Source organism: Monomorium pharaonis, chromosome 1, assembly GCF_013373865.1.
Source record: "Monomorium pharaonis isolate MP-MQ-018 chromosome 1, ASM1337386v2, whole genome shotgun sequence".
NCBI classification, from domain to species: Eukaryota; Metazoa; Arthropoda; class Insecta; order Hymenoptera; family Formicidae; genus Monomorium; species Monomorium pharaonis.
This window is the reverse complement of record NC_050467.1, coordinates 32630364-32654195: the sequence shown is the minus strand read 5'-3', so window position 1 is coordinate 32654195 and position 23832 is coordinate 32630364. Positions and strand designations below refer to the sequence as shown.

The 23832-nt window shown below is 28.6% G+C and overlaps 3 protein-coding genes and 1 pseudogene across 3 annotated transcripts; 3 read left to right on the top strand and 1 right to left on the bottom strand.

The window, feature by feature from the left end:
* The first annotated feature begins 3282 nt into the window (after positions 1-3282).
* Positions 3283-5440, top strand: LOC118647094. Its single transcript, XM_036291323.1, has 3 exons — positions 3283-3415; positions 3524-3723; positions 4904-5440. Exons 1-3 carry the CDS (start codon positions 3283-3285, stop codon positions 5093-5095), a joined length of 525 nt encoding a protein of 174 aa, XP_036147216.1. The 3' UTR covers positions 5096-5440.
* A 7865-nt stretch (positions 5441-13305) lies between these two features.
* LOC118648822 lies at positions 13306-13868 on the top strand. The gene is made up of 2 exons (XM_036295250.1): positions 13306-13445; positions 13566-13868. The coding sequence occupies exons 1-2, from the start codon at positions 13313-13315 to the stop codon at positions 13820-13822; spliced, it is 390 nt and encodes a 129-aa protein (XP_036151143.1). The 5' UTR covers positions 13306-13312; the 3' UTR covers positions 13823-13868.
* Positions 13869-15877: 2009 nt separating this feature from the next.
* On the top strand, positions 15878-19569 carry LOC118647423 (annotated as a pseudogene).
* A 195-nt stretch (positions 19570-19764) lies between these two features.
* On the bottom strand, positions 19765-22933 carry LOC118648891. The gene has a single exon (XM_036295419.1). It carries the CDS (start codon positions 20992-20994, stop codon positions 20341-20343), a length of 654 nt encoding a protein of 217 aa, XP_036151312.1. The 5' UTR covers positions 20995-22933; the 3' UTR covers positions 19765-20340.
* Positions 22934-23832: the final 899 nt, after the last annotated feature.

Here is a 23832-nt window from a genome sequence, read left to right as displayed (position 1 = left end):
GACGCGCTCACATGTTCAAAACTAATCTAGCATTATTAATATTATAATTTGATTGTAATCACGCGGATTAAGAGGACATCGGAAAAAGGGATAAATCCTGGAGTCGAATTTATACACACAATTGCTATCAAAATACAATTCTGGAGAAAACACATGTAAAAATCTAAACAGCTATAAAGTATCAACTAAACAATAGATTAAATTAGTTAAACCTTCTCTTTACTTAATGATGGTCAAAAAGAAAAGAAAAAGGGAGATATGCTTTAAAATACAGTTGCCTTTTTCCTAATCTTAATATTTATAAATGAAATCTCGCGATTTAAGTACAACTTCATTCATACTATTAATCACGCGGAACCAGCATGCGCTACGGAAAGTCTTATAAATCTCTATAGTGAAAAAAGGGCGGATTAATAATTCCTAAAGTAACAAAGATAGGAACAAGGCGACAAAAGAATATTGATAGCAAGTTAAAATAATGTATTACAGATGATTTCTTTAAATAATAGTAACAATTTCGGAAATAATCAACAAATTACTCCACGATTTACCACCCTAATTTCCCCGAATTTTGTTATCCTCTCGCCGCACCATCACCAAGCTAATGATATATAAGCGAGCGAAATTTGGTGAAATTCGACTAGTCTTACAAGGGGACCTTACGGGTCATGGAACACCGATTTTTTTTATACTTATAGGATTTGAAGATCAGTACCCGGACTTCAATTTCCTAAAGCAGTACGACGCGCTTCTCAAAAATACTCGAGAAAATCGATTTTGAAAATTTCCGATATCTGTAAGTACAGAAAATTTTAACCTATTGTCAGAGCCGCTCGTAGCCGAGCGCACAGAGCTCTAGTTTCGTAAGCGCGGAGTCGCTGGTTCGATTCTCGCTCTGGCCTCAATTTTTTTTTCATAAGTTAATAAAGTTTTTTTTTAATCCTATATCTTAACATTTATCAAATTGAAATGCTAATTAATTATTAAATATTTATTCGTTATTTTTTAAATAAAAATTAAATTGGCTCATGTAATACTGACGAGTAATGTCAAATGTATTTATTATTAATATATTTTATAACATACATGAATTAATAATTCATAAAAATTAAACAACCATTTTTATAAATATTATTTTTGTTTTTTATATTATTTTTGTATTTACTCGTAATCTCTTAAAAAGTATTTCATTTTCTTTAATGTTTTCCATTTTTTGTACCAAATTTTAATTTATTATAAATATTCGCATTTTCAATCAAGTAGTAATTAAAAATAAAAAAATGTTAATTTTTATTTAAAAAATAACAAATAAATATTTAATAATTAATTAGCATTTCAATTTGATAAATGTTAAGATATAGGATTAAAAAAAAAAACTTTATTAACTTATGAAAAAAAAATTGAGGCCAAAGCGAGAATCGAACCAGCGACTCCGCGCTTACGAAACTAGAGCTCTGTGCGCTCGGCTACGAGCGGCTCTGACAATAGGTTAAAATTTTCTGTACTTACAGATATCGGAAATTTTCAAAATCAATTTTCTCGAGTATTTTTGAGAAGCGCGTCGTACTGCTTTAGGAAATTGAAGTCCGGGTACTGATCTTCAAATCCTATAAGTATAAAAAAAATCGGTGTTCCATGACCCGTAAGGTCCCCTTGTTAATCCGATAGTCTGGCAGAAGTTACTCTGACCAAACAGATCACACAGAAGGGTTCTACAGCGAAATTATATACAATACTGTATAAACTGTAAGAAGGATCGGAAATTATACTCGACTTCGGCAAAAATCTCTGTAAATTCTTATTTTCTTCCCCATATCACTCTCCCATCTTTTCATTCACGGTGCCGTGCTTGGCCTGTCTGAGGCACGTTACCATCACAAATTTTTCCATTCCTTCTCCATTCAGTAACGTGCTTGGCCTGACTAAGGCACGTTACCATCACAAATTTTTCCGTTCTTTCTCCATTCAGTAACGTGCTTGGCCTGTCTGAGGCACGTTACTATCGACAAATTTCTTCCGTTCCTTCACCATTCAGTATCGCGCTTGGCCTGTCTAAGGCGCGTTACTGTTGTAATTCCTTACCCCCCCCCTTTTTTTTTCATCACCTTATATCGAACTTCTTACAGCTAAAAATCATTTATAAAAATAACCTTACACTCACCATTAAGATAAAAATTTCTATCGCAATCTATCAAGGAAATTAACATGGCTACCACATTTTTAGAAAGATCATGGGCAAAAATAAAGGCGGATGGAGGGCGTACCTAAAACGCTTAAAAAAGGAATACTACTTTTTCGGAGAGTTCGACCCATCGGTCTTCGACCGAACTCCATTTCCGGACGCTGTCAACACAACCTACTGGGACCCTCCTTCACCGGGCCCATTCGCGCTACCCCCTCCGAAAAAAATAATAAAAACCTCCCAAAGACAACCCGCGAAACCGCAAGGTTCCGATATCGCTCCGACAAGGATCCGGACACGACCGGTACCCGTCCGATACCAAGTAAAACCTCCCCAAGCACTCGCCACTAGATCGAGGTGTCAGATATCGCAAAACGAACCCCTCCGCGGGACCGTGCATTTATTGTTCCCCCCCCCCCCCCGGATATACTGTAGCCCATAAGCCTTCACCAGAAAGGCAAGTCTGGAAGCCGTGCACAGTAAAATAGGCTCCAGAATAAATAAAATGTACATAAGGTAACACACAAAATTTTTTGTCTCTTCTCTCTCTTATTTCCTCTTGCAGGGTGAAATCAACATCCTCTATTTCATCCCTTACCGTCCACCCACACCGAAATATCGGACGTAACAGTAAGCTTTACAATAAGATAATGTTTTTAATATATAAAATACAATTTGTTTACACACTCTTTCTACTGTATAACATACTATATGTTGCAGAAAACTATGATCGGGGCATGAGAATCCTTATAAAATTAGCGAAAAATCCAAATGCGTCCTTACATTCAGATTAAAAAGAGAAAGGTAAAGGCAAACGATTAAAAAAAACAACCGACAGATTCGTTGCGTCTAACAAAGAAAACACTCACAAAAAACATATTTGAAAAAAACAACTGTTACCGCCCATTCCAAAATTTTCATTTCCTGACTCAAAGAATGCTGCAACTGATAACCAAGGTCACAAACGCCAAACATTGATATCTTTGAATAACGATGTATCGCAAGAATCGTCTAAAGAAAATAAGTCCGCAAATGAGAAGTTTCCAGATGAGAGCATAACGGAACAGTTTACATTAAAGTCTAAAAAAACAAAATCAAGAATGGATACAAATAAAGAAACTGTTCAAAAGAAGAGATGTCTAATACCTTTAAACATAAAACACAAATGCACATACACTGAAGATGGAGAAGCATCTTTAAATTTTGTAGCCAATGCGATTTGCTATCTCAATAGTATGTTTAAATATGTCGTATGCGATAAGCTTTTTTATTTTTATTCTCGCTTATAACATTAATTATAACATTAATTTAATAACATTTATCAAATCAATCTGCTTTTAGCTGAAGTGGCTTCATGCAAATTAATGTTGAGAAAAATAGATAAAAATCTGGAAAGTTTTATGGAAACTGTACCAGAAACACCGAAGAGACTGGAAATTAACAAGTCTTCTATCTTGGATGAGTTTCCACTAAAAAATCTAGACGATTTACACGCAATGGAAAAGAAGCTGAAACAAGACACTACTTTTCAGTCAGAAGTTGTAAGATATTTTTTTTATCTAATGCTGCATTTTCTTACGGAAAAATATATTTAATCCCAATTGGTCGCACTATTTTTAGGCATCTTTAGTGTTAATTATTATTGTAAGGCACCTTTAAAAATCACACATTCAACACTTGTCCACGATTTTCAAAGTCCTAAAGTGCTAAAAAAATTGAAAAAATTTATGAATGCTTATTGAGATCTCTATTTTTACTTATCTATAATACATTTTTTAAATTTATAACATAATTTATAACAACAATTAATAAAAAATTTTTTTTACATAAGAATTGCGCGCACACACGCATCGTTAAAAATGAAACAGGTTAAAAATGACCCAATGTGATCAATTGGGTTTAATTATATTCCACCTCGCTGTAGTAAACAATATAAAATTATCATTGTTCAATAGTTTTTGTACCGTTTAAAAATAATCACTTCTAAAATATATACTGAACAAAATCTTAACAAAATAAAATCAAACAATTTTTTTTTAAGAAGAAATCTTTGCTTTTCGATTCATTTATGTACACTAATTGTGCGCTAAATTGTGCTACTAAAGTTTAAATATATTTTACTGCATTTTTTTATAGATCATATTTCTTAGCAATACGATACAATTCATATTTAAGTCCAGATGCATCCGAACGATGTTTTTTCTTTCCTATACTCTTTTATTTTCATTGATTTCTCTCTACTCGCGAACCCCGTACGGAACCCCAAAGAAATGTTTATTGTAATTGTATAAAATGGAATTTTTGACCTACTAATTTTATTATCCGTATCATTGTCTTGTTTTTGGCCTTTTATTATTTGCTATTATTATTCTATTGGTATTTATCAGTAATATAAAAAATATCTCTAAAATTATTTTTTGAAAATTTTAAAAAATCGATCAAAATTGATCCTATTTTTGTAGAATTATCAGAGAAATGTGTTGGAAATTATTTAAGACGTTTGAATAAATAATGAATGAATAATGAATATCTGTATAGATAGTAAAAGTAAAAAAACAGTACGTGTACATCATCCAATAGTAACCAAGGTGCAATACTATCGATTCACAATATAACCTTAATGTAATTTTGCAATATAAAGCAGTAGTTTATCTGATAGAAATTACAGGACAATATAATAGTTTTATTAAGAATCAGCTATAATTTTATACAATTTTTTAGGTCAATGCTCTACATTTGCATATTTCGGGTGACTCCGATAAAAAACAAGTAACTTCGATACTCCGCGCGGTTCTCGATGACAATTTGGCAAGTTTCTTCAACTGGAAAGGACAAAGAGGAACTAAACAAAAAATGTCTACTCGTCGAATTGCAACAACAATGATCGGTAAAATATATTGTATTATTTCATAGTTAGGACTTATTCTGATAAATTAAGAGTGCTAGGGAGTCAAATAGCTGGAAATACACAATTCTTTATAAATTAATTGCAAAGAAATGAACGCAAGCCTCGATTTTTCCTATGATACCCAATGCAATCACTAATCAATTTAATAACGGTAATGTTCCTTACGAACTACAAATTCGTTCCAATACGATCGTGTCAAATTTAGGAAAATATAAATTATTAAGTTCATCCAATATAGAACCAGAACATATTCAGTTTTCCGATTTCTTAAACACGTCAACACGTGTTAGTAAGTTTTGCAGGATTATCAATTTATTACATAATAATTTATTTATGCTATAATAATGCATTTATACTATAATAAGTTTAGACCTATAAGACGTATAACATAAAGATAAATCTTTTTATTAATATTATTAACTAATCAAATAGTATTAACAAAAAGAATATATATTTAACATGATTCAAATATCATTTTTGTCATTATTATTTTACAATCCTTAAAAATCATTTTTTTGTTATAATAACTTTGGTGTTTTATTTAAAAAAACCGTCTCTTTTTAACTGTATGTAAATAAATTTAACAATTTTTTATGTATAATGTTATGTTTATTTACACTTTAAATATCTACTCATAGTCTTAGAGGGTTATATGAAGACGAACTTCGCAAAAGTTTACAACAATAAATTAAACAAAATAATCGGTTGCGGATCGTTAACTGATGGCGAATTTAAATTAGAAATTCACATAATAAATTTTAATGAAGAGAATTATCGTGACCTTGATTTAAGAAAAGGTGACAAACTTAAAATAATTGGTGCAATACAAACTACAGGTAATTTACATTTACTAATAATTACATTTACATTTACATTTACTAATAATAAAATTTACTTTATTTCAAAATTTATTTTTATGATAAAAATAGTTTATGTAAGCATGATAATAAAATTAGTCATTACTTTATAATAAAATAAATATTTATTATAAAATTAGGGGGAAAAGGAGTAAGATGACAAAGTGTGGGTAAGATGACAAATTGTTAATTTCTCAAAGCTAATAACCAATAATGAGCCGATGTTTACTCATTAAAGGCTTTAAAATTGCGTTGCAATACAAAAATAATATAGTTTAATATAATAAATTGTTTTATTTATAAGAAATACATTTTTAACTTAATTTGACTTTTTTGTCATTTTACCTACTTCTGAAAGTAATTTTACATATCGATTTTTCATAATTTCTGTGATAATGTAAAAATAATAATCTTTTTTTTTTAATTCCCTAAAGCTTTTAGTATCTACAGTAAGAATTTAAAAACCGAGAAATAAATAACAAACAACAACAACAACTTAATAACAATCACAACAATAACAATAACAATAAAATGGGTAAGATGACGAATTGTTAATTTCTCAAAGCTAATAACCAATGATGAGCCATTGTTAAACTCATTAAAGGCTTTAAAACTACGTTACAATACAAAAGTAATATAGTGTAATATTATAAATTTTTTTATTTATAAAAAGTACATTTTTAACCTAATTTGACTTTTTTTGTCATCTTACCCACTACTGAAAGTCATCTTATATGTCGATTTTTTATAATTTCTGTGATAATGTAAAAATAATAGTTTATTTTTTTTAATTCCCTAAAGTTTTTAACAACAACAACAACAACAATAACAATAACATTATTGTTTATTCATATTTTCTTCTATTATTTATATAGAAGGGAATTACCAAATGCGTAACACTTAAACTGTTTTTTATTATCGATAAAATATAAATTTAAATTTGTTTTTATTTCTATACATAAAATGATATTATATTTTTATAACAACTTCACAATATATTTTTCTACAGTTGATCCACCATGTTTTATTGTACAAAACATAAAAGATCTTTCAAAGATAGATGGACATTTACCATTGGCAACAATTATAAATGTCACTCGTACTCTAAAGAAAAGAAATCATTCAGAGAATAATTCGGTGCAACAGGTATAAACATACGAATATTATGTGTGTATAATCAATGAACATTAACATTAATAAAAATAGAGATGCAAATAACTATCTATATATCAATCAAATATCTTGAATTATTTTAATAAACAAAAAAAAAGATTGGACACGAAATATCCATGATGGTCGGGAAAGAGTTAAGACGATAGATTCTTTTCTCTTTTCAATTATCTAAAGAAATGACATGAACAAAAAATATATTTTCTTTTTGTAGCGTCAGAATAAGAAAAATAAACTGGAATAAAATAAGGAGGTTAACCCCAAACCTCTCCCCCTAGAATCCACCAGTGTCAGAAGGACTTCGAATTTCGTTTAAAAACTTTGGAATTATATTCTTGTTGACTTCATAATTAATGGAACTGTCTTTCTATAATAGTTATATCATCTGTTCCCGGGTAGAACTTTGTTGAGGCATGTCCCAAGTCTGTAAAGTGCCTAGATAAGCATGCCCTAAAATAGATCTGCCAATATTGGGCCTAAATAGGCATGCCCTAAAATAGGCCTGCCAACATTGGGCCTAAATAGGTATGTCATAAAATAGGACTGCCATAATTGGGCCTGGACAGAATCCAGAAAGATAAATTCTGACTAGAATTTCCTAAACAAGCCTTGAGTAGGCACTCATGTGGATGCCCCTACCAAGGCTTGCCATAATTGAGCCTAGACAGAACCCAGAAAGGTAAATTCTGACTAGAATTTCCTAAACAAGCCTTGAGTAGGCACTCATGTGGATGCCCCTACCAAGGCTTGCCATAATTGAGCCTAGACAGAACCTAGAAAGGTAAATTCTGACTAGAATTTCCTAAACAAGCCTTGAGTAGGCACTCACGTGGATGCCCCTACCAAGGCCTGCCATAATTGGGCCTGGACAGAACCCAGAAAGGTAAATTCTGACTAGAATTTCCTAAACAGGCCCTGAATAAGTATCCATATTAATGCTCCTACTAAGGCCTGCCATAATTTGGCCTACATTAATCAAGCACCTGATCAAGTAAAGAAAATTTAAAAGGCAAATTCGTAAACTTTAAAAGTTTTCAAATAGTACAAACATATGTAGTTCTAACGAGCAAGAAACATAAAACAGACATTTTAAAATAATAATCTTATGTAAATTTTTGTAACATTTATATACATTATAACATAATGTATTATATGAAATATTAAATTTTATAGTAGTGTATATAAAATATTAGAAAACATCAAAATGTTACAATTTACATAAAATTAATATTTTTAAATACTGGTTTAACGTTTTTTGCTTATTAAGGCTATTGTATATTTCATATACTTTATTTTATAATAATGTAATATTACATATTATAAATGTGATATCTTTTAGTAGCGCAGAAACATTTTACAACATTAAAATTTTTTTTATGTTTTTTCAATACATTTATTTACAGTAAATTTTACATAGTTATAACAGCTTTAATTTGTTTCAATTCTTATTTTTAGAATAACATTATAAAGATATCGTATAGTTACAGTATTTCTTTTTATATTATTGCAAAATATAATAATATTTAGTATTTTGTGTGTAACGAATCATCATAAGCTTGCAGGTAAGTATATATATATGTAATGTACGTCATAATTCTTAAAAAATAAAATTATAAATGAATACATTATAAATTCTGATATATTTTTATCATGTGTGAAGTAAGGGCATAACATAAATGGTTTTAATTTCATCTGGCTTATCTCTTGTATGTAACATTACTAATTTACATTTTACATCTTTTAATGATACATTAATTTCTTTAGTGATATCGGTATCTTTAATTTTCCATACATTTATACGCTCTGATGTAAATGGGTACCTATACATAGGTTGTTCTTTCTTCAATTCTTTACCTGTTATCATAATGTTTAACGAATTAATCGGTCTTAACAAAAGTTTTACCATAACGCATGTTCCATCTTTCAAAAGTAATACATTATCAGGATAAGCATTTTTTATTGTAAATTCTTTATATTTTAATGAGCTAATACTAAAAGTATTATCTAACAGTTTTTCTTAAACTATTTGTATTTCAGATGGAATCATAAGTATTTCTTTGTTTAAAAGATATTGTTCATGAAGTCTACGACATATTTGAGCTAGAACATGGTTTCCTGAACGAACAAGTTTTTTTATATTACCCAGAGCATTTTCAAAAGGAAAACAAGTTAGTTTGCTTAAATTATATTTTAAGTTTGTAACATCATCAACCAAATGTGTTAAATTATGCATATTTATTGATTGTGATTTTTTTCCATAATATTTTTGGGATAATTTAACAAATGTATTAAGATATATTTTGGCTTTTTCAGAATGTCTTAAAGCGTATTCATCACATGATAATAGACGACATGCAGTGTGAAAATGTTTAATAAAAAATGTTTGTAAAGATTTGGCTTTAATAATTTCTTAAAAAGAACAGGTCCAGAATACAAAAGAATAAATCTGAGCTCAGTCGCTTTTAACTTAGCAAAATATTTTACTAATGATCTCGTTTTGCGCTGATATTCACAAGGTATTTGTTGTGACATTTTTATAGATCTGTCTATTAAAATTTGTTTTTGCCGATAATTCAATTTGAATTCTGAATCTTCAAGCCAAAATTTTAATAATTTTTTCATAATTCCAATACAGCACAAATGCATAAAGTCGAGTACAAAATGATGTATCATGTCTATTGGAGGATTAATTTGTAAAAGTGGTGAAACTCCAGTATGATGCTCAGGTTGTTCTTGCATTCGAAAACTTTTGTCTGTTCTTTTATTATAATTACCAAAAGGGAATATCATTCTACCTTGAAATCTTTCGCCTCGTACAACACATCGTTCACATGCAAAATAAGCAGTATGACCTTTACATTGTTTTAAAAAAGATCTGGCTGGTGTATCGCATGTAAAACATTTTATAAGAATTTTGAGGCGTTTACCATTAATTTCTACACCGCTGTGTAATGTATTTATTTCATTAATAAATTCTTCTAAAAATAATTCGATAGTACTTGGCTTTTGATCACCACAATATATAGCAACAGGAAATGGTTTATAAATGTCTGGAGAATAGTCAATTTTTGCTAAAATTATCCATAACTGTTTTAAACTAGAATGAAATAATGGCATTCCATCTACATTTAATATTAAATAAATTTCTTCATTATGTAATTCAACATTTATGTTTTCAATTCCTTTCTTTACTCCAAAATAGATGTATTCTCCATCTCCTAATTGTTGAATTTTATAATCTGCTGTTCTTGTACCAAGAAATACCTTAGATGACTTTGGCAACTGTGGAATTAAACGTCGTCTTAAAATATGCAACAGCTTATCTAAGTGTGCTGCAGGTATATTACAATCAACAGCCCATGTACGAAGGTCACTAATTTCGTCCAATTTTTCTTTATTATCGCAATCACCTTGAGGATTTATATTATTTACATCAACATTATTGTAATCTATACAATTTTCATCGAATTTATTATTATCCTACGAAAGAAAAATTTTGATTGTAATTTTTAACAATATATCAAATACAAAATTAATCTTTAAAATTAATATTTGTTTAATATCTATTTGTATTCTGTATCTTATATATATCAGATTTTATTATTTTAATTCTATATGTTATTTATATTATGTTAATTATAAAAAATCACTTATCAAGTATTTAATAACAATAATAAAGTTTAAAATTATTATAATAAAAATATCAAAATATTTATGTAGGAAACTTAACAAATTATATTATTTTAAATATTTGACTTACATTCTCACCACATGATGTATTATTAGTGTTCGTATCAATATTATCGGATAAGTCTGCAGAATGTTGTTCATTGCTGCTTGTACCAACTGTATGTTTTATCATACGTTTATTCTGTTGTTCAAAATTTTCGGATGTATCACTCGAACTGTCTACAGCCTGTTCTTCCATCATACGCTCTGCAAGTTTGTCGAAATATTGCTTTTCATGAATATTCTTATTAATATCGTATTAATATTGTATTAAATATACATTTTATTCTACATGTACTTAATTCTATAGTATCTCTATACTTAAAACAAATAATATCTCAGTTTTACTTTTAACTAAAAATAAAGATGTAAGATGATGTAAATTTTTACCTATTCTGCGATTGTCTTCATCTTCAAATATTTTTGACCATTTTCTTCTTATTCTGTATTTACGGACACGAAGTCTCGTTAATTTTTTTTTTATACATTTTTCACGCAGGTTAATTGTGGTAGATAGATTTAATGGGTTGTTGTTATCCGTTTTTACTTTTTTGAAGTAGAGACTTGTAAATGTATTGAATAGAGATTAAATAATGAATTCATAAAATCTAGAAAATTATTCGAATGATTTTTTTCTTACCTTTAGTATTTTACTATGACAAATATAAGTTTTATAAAATGTTGAAAAACTTTACTGCTTCACACTATGCCTGACGCTTATCGATTTAAGAGACAGTAGATCTCCCGTCGCTTGCGCAGCTCGCTAACGTGAGCATCTATTGCATTTTTTACTAACGCCGCGCGCCTAAGAAAGACAGAATTATAATGAGTGAAAAGACATGATACCGATTTGCTGGTGTCCAATATCCATTTCACTCACACTCAAGCGAGAAACGTTATTAGTATCGAGTGCGAGTGAAACAGATATTGAACACGTCTTCTCACTCATCATAACTCTGTCTTGAGCGGCGTTGGTGAAGGATGCAACACTGGCACGATCTTCAATTTTCTTCTCTTCTCCTTGTTTTCTTCGCGCGCTCACTAACACATACGGCGTATCTGAACTGGTGTATGGGTGATCGCCGCGCTCGATACTGAGGGACGGTGCGTGTCGCTACACGAATAGTTCGAGAGCATTCGAGAGCGGCTGTGTGCGGAAATAGAAAGTGCAGTGAATAAACGATCGTAATCATTAGCAATTACTTTTTGACCGGCATTGCATTAGAGTTTACAAACGTGTGTAATAAACTACATAAAATAGATTTTTGGTTAAAATATATAACCTCTGTTATACCAATTAATACACAGGATTTTATACACAGGATTGAAACTACACAATCCATAAGAGATCAAATTTTCTTTGAGCAAGATATGTTAAAATAATTATTCTAACGTTACCGAAAAAAATAGTCTATGTACTAAAATTATAAATTAATATTCTAACCTTAAAAATAAATACTGGATCGTTTATTATCAATAATATTGTTATAGAAATTTGTCATAAAAGAAGATTTTTTGTTACATAGCGTGGTTTTTATTTATGAGATCAAAATAATTTTTTTGTTAAAGATAAATACAGGCTGAATTATGCAATAATGTAAAGATAATTTTTAAATAGCTCTAAATACTATAAAAAATAACGATTTTTATATAATTTAATATTACATTTATAAATAAGTTGTACAAAGTTTTTATAGATTATTGATCTCTCTTAAAAAAATTTTAGAAATATACTTATATTTAGAATGGCAAGACCGAAAACTCGTAACTATGTTTTGATAAAATTCATCGATATAAAAGAGACGGATGAATTAGAAACTATAGATATTATCCCTAAAGTGTGGCTAAGGTATAATAACAAAACTGAGAAGATAGAAACTCCTTTTTCTTCTCCTCCATATACCTTTCAAAAGATAAAGAATTTGCACAAGAAGGTTACAAATCTTGAACAACCAGAGGAAAAATGGATACTATTTCCGGTAATTGTTGTTGGCCAAGTTGTTGCAAGTAAGTAAATATAATAAAAATAATAGTTGTTTATTACTTTATAGTAAAAATATAGCCAATTTTCTTATTTATTTTACATATGTGCAGGATCATATGAAGAAGCTTCAGTCAAGCTGGGACAACTACAAGAAAAACCGTATATATTTACAGACGAAGAAAATCCGGAGCTAGTCTCACACGAAATAATGAAGGAAATAAAAGATTTGCAAAATTCTAGTGATTCAGAATACGTACCTTCGTTGAGTGAGGAAGAAGAAGGTATCGTATTAATAACATTTTATATTGGTAAAATATATTTGAAGCATTTTATTAATCTTTGTAAATATTTAAATTAACAATTTTGCAGATACAAATGAAAAGGTTTATCAAAGAAAAACAATGCCGGAGAAAAATATAAAAAGTATTGAATAATATGTATATATGTTATTATATAATATTATGAAGTATACATATTAATAGATGTTATATTTTGTAGAAAGTAATGTAGCTGAAAAACACGTCCTTCAAAGATCAAAAACCAAAGAACAGGAAAGATCGCAGAAAAAGAATAGTCCAAGCAACGAAGGTAGCTCGTACACTACTGTTGAAAAAGGTAAACATCTAAACTGTAAAGAATAAATTTATAGAAACTGAATTAAAATTTTATAACGTCTAAATTAATAGTAAATATTGAACATTTTATGCTAATAAATAGTATCTATATTTTTTCTAGCTTTCCAGTCATTACAGATCAGTATAAACACTATGACAGCTGATTTGGAATTCATAAAAAGTGAACTCAAAGATATTAAAACATTAATAAACGCCGCACCTCGACAAACGGAAGGGAGAGCACAAGTGGCCAATATGTATATGTTAAAAACAAAATATGAACTTAAATTTCCTATGACAGAAATGGAGGAAATTAAAACATTTGATAAAAAAATAAAAGAGGACGCTGAGTTTGCCGCAGATTTCGTAAGTTTTTAATATTAAAATTTAAGTAATGTATAGAATGGTGGGAAATAAAAATTCGTAAAACGCTTTCTTTAAACAGACAATTTATACTACATTTTGAGATAACTTTTGATCTTACAAAACATTATCTGCAGTTTAGTTTTTCACCTATAGAAATAGTTCTCTTATAACAAAACTCTTATAATAACTTATTTGTTTTTGTTAACAGAATATGCGCTGCATAGCATTTATATAGAAAAATCAACAAATACTAAAAATTTAACGAACATTTTTGAAGTATTGGCAACGCGAGATTTGCTTATGACTTATACGGCGATCAAAAATGTTACTGGAAAACGACTATTTAAAGAACACCATAACAACTTGTACTTAACTTTGTATAGTAAGATTTATTTTTAAATATGGTTTTATAATTTAATATTATACACATACACATTGCTGTATGCATAATATTAATATAGTAAAAAATATATGCTTTTAATATTTTTACAGATTTTTTTACTAAAATGCATGATGACAAAAATGATACGATAACGGAAGCTACATTTGGAAAGTGCCTCGGATTAGTCATCAGCGGAGCCAAAGATTGGGAAGGTCATCGAAAAGATAGAAAAAAATTAGAAAATTAACTGTTATTTTTAAATTACTTATGATTAATGTCATTTAAAATTTTTTCTTTTTGTATTTCTTTTATTTTCATATAAATTCTTATTAATCTCAAGTTATTATTTTTTAAATTTTAATATAATACTATTAATTATAATTTTTTGTAAAATATTGAAATGTGTGCTAAAAAATACATTTATCATAAATGTGCGTACTAATTATTGCATTCTTTAAATCACAACCAGTTTTACTCGACTCTATAATAAATATAATTTTTAGTTACCATGTTAAGTGTGAGAAGAAGTCTATAAGCTATTATAATAGTTATTATAATTTACTATTATAATAGTTATAGCCAAGATAAAGCTTAATTAGTGTGATATGTTAAAATAGAACTTAGTTTAGGCATGCCACGATAGGGCTTAATTTGGTATGCCAAAATAGATCATAGTTGGGCATGCCATGATAGGGCTCGGTCTCGTATGCCAGAATAGGGCCTAGTCAGATTTACAAATCAGGCCCTGATTTATACGAGCGTTACATCTCTTTAATTTGGCATGCCAAAGTAGGGCCTAGTTAGGCATACCATGATAGAGCTTGATCTCGTATGCCAGAATAGGGCCTGGTCAGATTTACAAATTAGGCTCTGATTTACACGAGCGTTACATCTCTATGCAGGGCCTAACTGGGCTTGCCTTAAAAGGGCCTAATCAAAAATGGGGAAAACTGTCTAGAGCCTTTACCGGCCCCTTTTTAAAGTTCTACCCGGGTTACTGTCCGTTTTCACTTAATATATATAATATGTCGAAATATAATATAATATGTATAAGTATAATATAATATAATAAGTATAATATAATATGTCGAAATAAATTAAGCCATCAAAACTAAATAATAATTTTGTGTTTTATGTATATTGTAATAGGGAGATTACAATACAAGATTAAAATAGGTATTCTGAAATATAAAATAACCAAAAACTAATTTAAACAGAAAATAAATTAATTTAATTTAGAACAAAATAATTTGGTAAGTACAGATGCTTACAAAAAATTTATCGAATCTTTAAAAACTTTTTTCATGGAAAATAGTGTTATTAAAAGCGTTTAAAAAATAATTTTTTGAATTATTTTTTGTTATCTTTTGGATAATACAAATCTTCTGTTTGAAATCTTTATAAAAACAATTTCGAGACATTATATAAACATTTCATTAATTACATAAAATGTAACCTGACTTAAAATGGCCATAAATGTGAGATTAAATTTTGTTATTGTCTTGGTTGTTTTATTATGGCCTTGGTCAATAATAATTTATATACAATAAACTGACAAACTTTTAAAATGTTCTAGAAGTCATTTTAAGCAAAAAAGATTATATACAATATAGATCAATTTGGTTTAATTACATAAATAAAACGATAATAATTCGATAATAATTCAATAATAATTCGTTTAATTACATTCGATAATAATTCGTTTAATTACATTCTGTATATCTATATTTAAATAAAAATATTCTTATTTAGATAAAGCAAATATCATTCATAATTAATTCATATATTATTACTGTAATTGCCATGTATCAGACATAGTAAGTATAGACCGAGCATTCCGCTGTATAAGCGTTGATGCATACGAAAAGAAAGAGAAAAGATATATAAAGAATCTCTTTCTCTCTCTGACATCATTGTAGTAGGGAGAGCCTAACAGGGGAAATGATGGATCGACGCGAGGAGATGAGGAGAAGTGCTTCCCACTTCTCCGGCATTAAAAAGAGAAAGAGATTCTTCATATATCTTTTCTCTTTCTTTTCGTATGCATCAACGCTTATACAGCGGAATGCTCGGTCTATACTTACTATGGCTGCGTTCGGAGAGCGTGCTATCGCGCAATAGACGCTAACGCTGACAGCAGCGTTCGGGGAAACTATAAGCAGCTTACGCTTTCAAGCTGCTCGAATGATACTTTAGTAAAATTATTGGAGGCAAACAGATTGAAATCGAATCAGTGAACGCGCTCAATATGGGTGATAGTGATGTTAATATTTATAATAAACAAATAAAAAACATAATCTGTCTTGTTCTACAAGAATTTATAAATTCGTCATCTTCATCATCAGAAAGTGAAGATGATTTTGATGCACTTTCTAATTTAGAAAAACGTAAAAGAAAAATTCTACGATTACAAAATTATGTTGAGGAGGTCATACCTAGATGGATAAATGTAGAATTTAAGTCGCATTTTAGGTAAGATTAAATTATTTGCTTTTAATTTATGTTCAAAATTTTGTATTGCATGTCTAAAATGTTAGGTATTTCTATGTGTTTATACTAATTTTTAGTTCAAATTTTATAATATAGGATGTCAAGAAATACTTTTGAATTTATACTCTCAATAATTGCTCCAAAATTAAAAAGATACTATCCAGGATTAGAAATGATTTCTCTAGAGAAGCAATTTCTTATCACTATTTGGAGAATGGCTACACCAGATTCTTACAGGTTAGTGCATCATAGACTACATTTACACGACACCCTTAATTAGATTTAATAACATCTATACTACTAGAGCTGGCCAATCATAACCGGTGTTATTAAATCCAATGTGTAAACATAAGTCATATATTCAGAGTTGGGTTAATATTCCTTTTTTAACTAAATTAAGGTTTAGGACCTGGACACAAACTTTTGCATAACGAATAATGCATAATACATAAGAGAATTAGGCCTGGTCTACAAAAGCTAGAGTAAGCATGGAGTAAGAAGTAAGTAAGGTAATTTCCTTCTGCGCTGTTTCCTTTTATGCTGTGATTGATCGAGCGTTAAGAAAAGCAAGAGTAGGAGTAAAACGAAATAAAAATAATTTATTTTGCTTACGCTCTTACACCAGCTTTCTTACACTGAATTAACCCTTTTATGTCTAGTCTTTTTACTTCATACTTACTCCAGCTATTGTAGACCAAGCCTCAATCAATCAAAGTTGTCTATTTCCTTCCCTAGAATATAGATATAAAGATCTTTGATTGTTTAAACCTTTTATGCGTTATCTATTGTACATTATGCAAAAATGTGTATGGGCCTTTATAATCACACAAAATAAAGAACGATTGAGGCTGGATTCTTGATGCCTAATATTTTATATATATATATATATATATATGTATATATATATCTTAAATATATTTTCAGTTTCTTATCTTAAATGTGATATTTTTCTATACTTTATAAAATAAGTTTTCTATACTTTTTTTAAAGATACTTGTAGCATTATATTTACATTAAATTTAAATAATTATGTTAAGTACTAAGATTCAGTCTCGATCGTATTTGGCATTTCTTTACTCATTTATGTTACACTTAAGCAGTCAAGTTTAAATTATTGTTTATTAATTAGTCATAAAATTAATTTAATTTTGTTAAAAGTTACAAGAACAAAAAAGAATTCTAAAAAACTGTTAAAATTAAATTAAATTAAATGAAAAGTTAATTTTATAAAAAGAATTATTTACATTAAATTAGAAGTTACATAAAGTAAGGTTTTTATAATTATAATTAAACGTAAAAAATGCTTTTTTATTCCTTTTTTACATTAATTTTTAACTAAAGGAAAAAAGTTAATATAATAATAAGTTTAAATGTTTTGAAAATAACTAGTTAAAGTTAAAAATTGAAACGTTAAAATAAATCAAATTAAGTTAAAATTTATTGATTTTTAAATCTTATTAACTTTTAATTTTTTAACTAGTTATTACTCAGATAACACAGATAGTATAGAGAGTTCAAAAAGAATTCATAATTGGTGACATACAATTGAGTTCTTTTTGAACTCTCTGTGCTATCTACGTACTCAACCTTAGTCATATTTAATAACTCATTCAAAGGAATATTGTATTTCTTATTTCTAAATTGGTTTTCATTCTAGATCAATATGTGAAAAATTTAATGTGAGTCGATCAACAGCTTTGTTGACAACACGACGAGTTACTAAGGTACTTGCAAATTTGGCACCAATATTCATCAAATGGCCAGCAGCGAACATTGTTCAAGAAGTATGGGCAGGTTTTGAAGCAACCAATGCTTTTCCAAAAGTTATAGGAGCTATTGACGGTACCCACGTTAATATTCCATCTCCACGTATGAACCCAGAAGCCTATGTTAATCGAAAAGGTCATGGCTCTATTCAGCTGCAGGTTAGTAATGTGTACTTTGTTTCTATTAACATAAATGAACTTCAATCTCGGTTTAACTTATTTGTTATTTTATTATAGTTTCAAAAATTAGAAAAAAGTAAGTTAAACGGAAATTAAAATTAATCCATGTTAATAGAAATGTCATAGATAGAAAAATTCTTCCTTTTGACAATATATTACATCTTACAGGGGATTTGTGATCACAAGCTTCGTTTTACTCATTGTTACATTGGACATGCGAGTTTTGTACACGACCAACGTGTGTTTCGTCTCTCAGATATCTATGATGCATTGGGTAATCCTAATAATTTTCCTGATGATTGTCACTTAATTGGTGATGCTGCATATAAGCTTCATGACAATTTAATGGTTCCGTATCGCGACAACGGTCATTTGACTGAACGACAAAAAAATTACAATTACTGCCATTCTTCAACGCGAATTGCGATTGAAAGAGCTTTTGGTCTTTTGAAAGGACGATTTCGAAGCTTATTACACGTTCTCCCTATGAATCGAACGGATTTAATTGCTCATTTTATCCTTGCTTGCTGTGTCTTGCATAATATTTGTATATTTAGAGGTGATGATATAGACGTGATTTTTCCATTAAATGATGAGGTAGACGATAATGGCCACGAACAAGTTGCTGTAAATAATGCACAAGCAGGTATGATTAAAAGGGATTTAATTTGTGAAAGACTTCCAATGAGACATATATAATTAAAACAATCCACCTAGGCACTATCATATTCTACACAAAATAATTGTACACGATCGAAATATTCTACACAAATATATATTTTGAAATATATATATATATATGTATTTTTTTTATCAAAATATATTTTAATCGTGTACAATTATTTTATGTAGAATATAATCAGTGCATCCATCTACTCGATTAATTTACTAAGATTATAATATATAATTACATTATTTTTATTAATTCTTAAAATAAAAATATAAAATATATAATGTATTTCTTACATTTAAAAATTTTAATGATTGAAAATTTATTATAAACCATGAGATAACTAATACTAATAAGATTATTAATATAAGTTTTTTAAATTTTAATTTAATAATAAGGAAATGTTTATACCATTCAAAATAATTAAAATATTTTTTGTTATATGTATATATATTTATTTCATACATTTTATTTCTGTATTTGAAAAAATACATTTATATTATCTCTTATAGTATTTGACTTAAAATATTTGCCTTTGAATAAAAATAAATTAGTATTGTGCTTTGAGGTAGATTAAGCGCAAAAGCAAATATACATATATGTAACTAAAGATAAAATTTTTATAACGAGCATTTATTCCATTGCTTAGGAGATATTTCAACTTATAGCATTAAATAAATTTAAAAAAATCTTATTTTATACGCATATTAGTCTTTCATGAACACTTTGGTTTAAGATATCACATGTATAATACTCATATATCACAGATATATAAATTACATATGTAATAGCGAACATAAGTAGATATAAGATAGATGTTAAGTTTATATATAGAATTGAAAAAAAGGACGAGACAAAAAACAATAGATATACTAGCAATACTAAAAATGTAATAAAAACTATAAAGAAATTGCATGGAAGAAAACAACTTCATAACTTTTTTAAGTATTCTATTTATGTTTAGAATACTTTAAAAAGTTATGATTTTGCTTGTAATGTTGTCTCGTTTTATACTTAAAATATTAAATAAATTTTAAAAACATCACAGCTTTTCCAACATTTTTTGCATAAATCCCAACATTTCTTTTCGAAAATCCATTCTTTCCTTGTGTCTCTGTTCTTTGTTGTTCTCGGCTAATTGTCGACTTTGAGTAATTGCTTTAGCAATTGTTAATGTTTCTTCTTGTGCTTTGCGCTTTCGTGGATTTGGTTTGGTTAAGTCTACATCGCTAAGTGTGTTTGCACTGGATGGAGTTAATACATTTTTTAAGTGGCAAGTGTTACTTGAAGAAGCAATTGCTGGTGGTGACATGAAAGGTCGCTCTCCAAGTAACGATTCCATGACTTCCATATAAGGCCATGATCTTGGATTATTCCCTGATTTCGAATTATGATCCTTTATGGACTTATAGGTCCTCTTCATTCCATGAAATTTTGATATGCACTGAGATCCAGTGACATTATAACCTTTAGTAGACAACGCTAATGCAATATTGTTCCATCCTTTCTTCTGAGATATTTTGCCCGATGTCAGATTCTTTTCTTGCCGACGATATTCCTCTACTAGAAAGAGTGTTGCTGCATGAGACCATTTAAATAATGACTCATTACTATCTCCTTCATCAGAAATAGACGAAACAGTTGATTCGGTATTAGATTGCATCTTTGCCATTTCTAAAAGACTCGTTGCAAACATCAAATCTGTAAAAATAATAGATAATACACTAAAATTAATATATTTAAAAAATTACAAATACAAATTATAAATCATTATATTTATTTTAATCCGATTTATCCATTTTTATATTATTATTTGATTTACGCTTGATAATTATTAGCAAATCTTTATGATCCACATAACCTCTATTACCTTATTACAATAATTATGAATTACAATAAATGTACAAAAAACTAAAAGTTAAAGAGATTAAAACAGATTAAAAATTGAAAATTTTAAAGTATTAACCTATAACAAATAAAATTACATACCTTTTTGTGCACGTGTTGCATCTTCTGCAGATACTTTTAATGTATAATTTATACCATTTTCATCTATAAGAGAAATCTCTGTATTTTCTTCTTTTTCCATTATTGACTGTTTTTTCTTAATTTTAATCCTTTGATTTATAATCTTTGAGTTCCGTGTACATATAACCACGATTCCAACTATTTGAAAAGAAAATGTGGACCAATCAGCGTTGTTAGCATCTGTTAGCATCTCCTGCCCTACCTCGGAAAAGATAGCGCGAAATAGCGCCAATAATGACGTCACATTACTTCGGTCATGACGTCAGCATTGCTTTCATAGCGCCGAAAAGCGTCTCCTCGAACAGTCTCAGATGCAAATTGCGCAAATAGCGCACTCCCCGAACGCAGCCTTTGTCTATGCCATGTACAAACATTATCATTATATTATTTCAAGAAATTATGATTATCAATAAAAATATCATTAAAATATCATAAAATATCAATATCATTTATTATTAATAAAAATATTAAAAATATTAATTAAAAGAAATAGTCTTCTTAGATATATAACTGACACCAATATTTTGTATTTATTATATATATAATCACTATATACACATAACCATCAATATATGCATGAAATGTCAAAACACACGATCACCGCAATGACAGCCGCTCACGAAGTAAGCGCAGCAAGAGAACCAATCGGCATCGCGGAAAAGCGACAACAATACTTCGAGAGATTCGAGTATCGATGCCATGCCCTTTTTTAGAAAGGAGGATTTGTTTTAATTTATTCTTTTACGCATTTTGTCTCTGCGTAATAAATTTTTTAAGTGCTTGAAAACTTTAGTTTTTTATTTACGTTGTTGCATAATCCTGTGCCACATTACACGGAAAAGAAAAGATGTTAAAAAATTGCTTCCTATGTAGAACATTCTGCTAAAAAAACAGACAAGTTTCAAATCGAGAGATTGAATTACACGTACACGAATGTTCCGTTTCATTCTCCTTGCACGTGGCTCGTGTATTATACATAGTTGATAATACACTTTAATCAATGAATTCACGGAGAAATTCCTATTTTACGTCTTCTATCTTCTATGTTTTTCAAGTAAATAGAGCATAATCAAACGTCCGACAAGGAAAAAAGAGAAAAGATTTGCAAATCGTGAGGTGCAATTAAAGAAATGATTATTTGACCGCTTATCCCATTTGTTTTGCTTCTTAATCTTTCCATTTGCTGTAATAAATTGCAGGATTGCGTAATAACTGAAAAGTCAAAAGTTGAATAATGATAAAGTTGGAAACCTGACTCAAATTAAAAAAATAAAACTTTTAACTTAGTTAATTTAAATAATTATATTTTATCTGTTAATTATATTATATCTGTTATTTTATATAAATTTTTCTTTTGCTTTATTAAGCGACGCGGTAGCGGCGCAACGCCAAGTACATAAAGAATCGTGCTGCATGACGCAAACTTCACTGCGCAAATGTCACGCCGCTACTAAACTTTATCTGAAATTTAGCTGTCAAATTCACTTTCAGTTAAAATATCTCGGAAAATAATAATCAAAAATCGAATAGTAATTTTATTATATATGTATACTGCACAGCTCTTTATGCATGTTAGTTATAAAACATTATGACTTAATTTTTTTATTGCATATGTGACTTTTTTAAATGCATATTAATAAAACAATGATTATGCTTATTATGTATAAAATAATGTTTTATTTATTTTTTTTAACATTGCATGTTGCAATTTTTTAAAATGTTGATTTTAAAATACTAGAACACAACATTGCGCGCGCTTCGCGCGCGCCACTTCGCATTTTTGTATTTAACATTGCACTTATTCTTCTTCCGTAATATTAATCTCACACACTATCATATTTTATCCCCTTCTCTATCTAACACCTCTATCTTTCTCTTTCACCCTCCCGCTGAAGAGCATCTTAAAATCTCCCCAAAAAACTGTAAGTAAATTTAATGCAAAAAGTAGTACATCAGCAAAAAATTATTATTTTCAAATAATTTTTTATTTTTAAACATTAAAGTCTATATAAACGATTTATGATTTATTTAGTTTTAATTTAACGTTTATTGCAAAAAATTTTTAAAAATTATAAATACTCACAGTTTTATATTTTCATATTACAATTTTTTTTTAATTTACATACATAATATTATATAAAAAACACATACACACACACTCACACGCGCGCACGCATACATATGCACATACATTAATAAAAATAATTAATAAAAATAGCCAATAACATGTAATTGCGCTTAAATTAAATATTACTTTTTCGACAAAAAATGATTAAATTTTATTTCTATCCTTTTTCTCTCTTTCAATCACGCATTTTCTTGTTCTCAATCTTGCGTAATTATCTATATAATATTAATATTTATCTATAAAATATTAATACTTTTTTTAGTCTATTTCTAATAACTCATATCAGTGTTTATTTCTATCTCTCAAATTATTAAAAAGAATCGATTAAAAAATTGATTTAACAAATCGATTAAATATTTAAAATTCCAATATTCATTT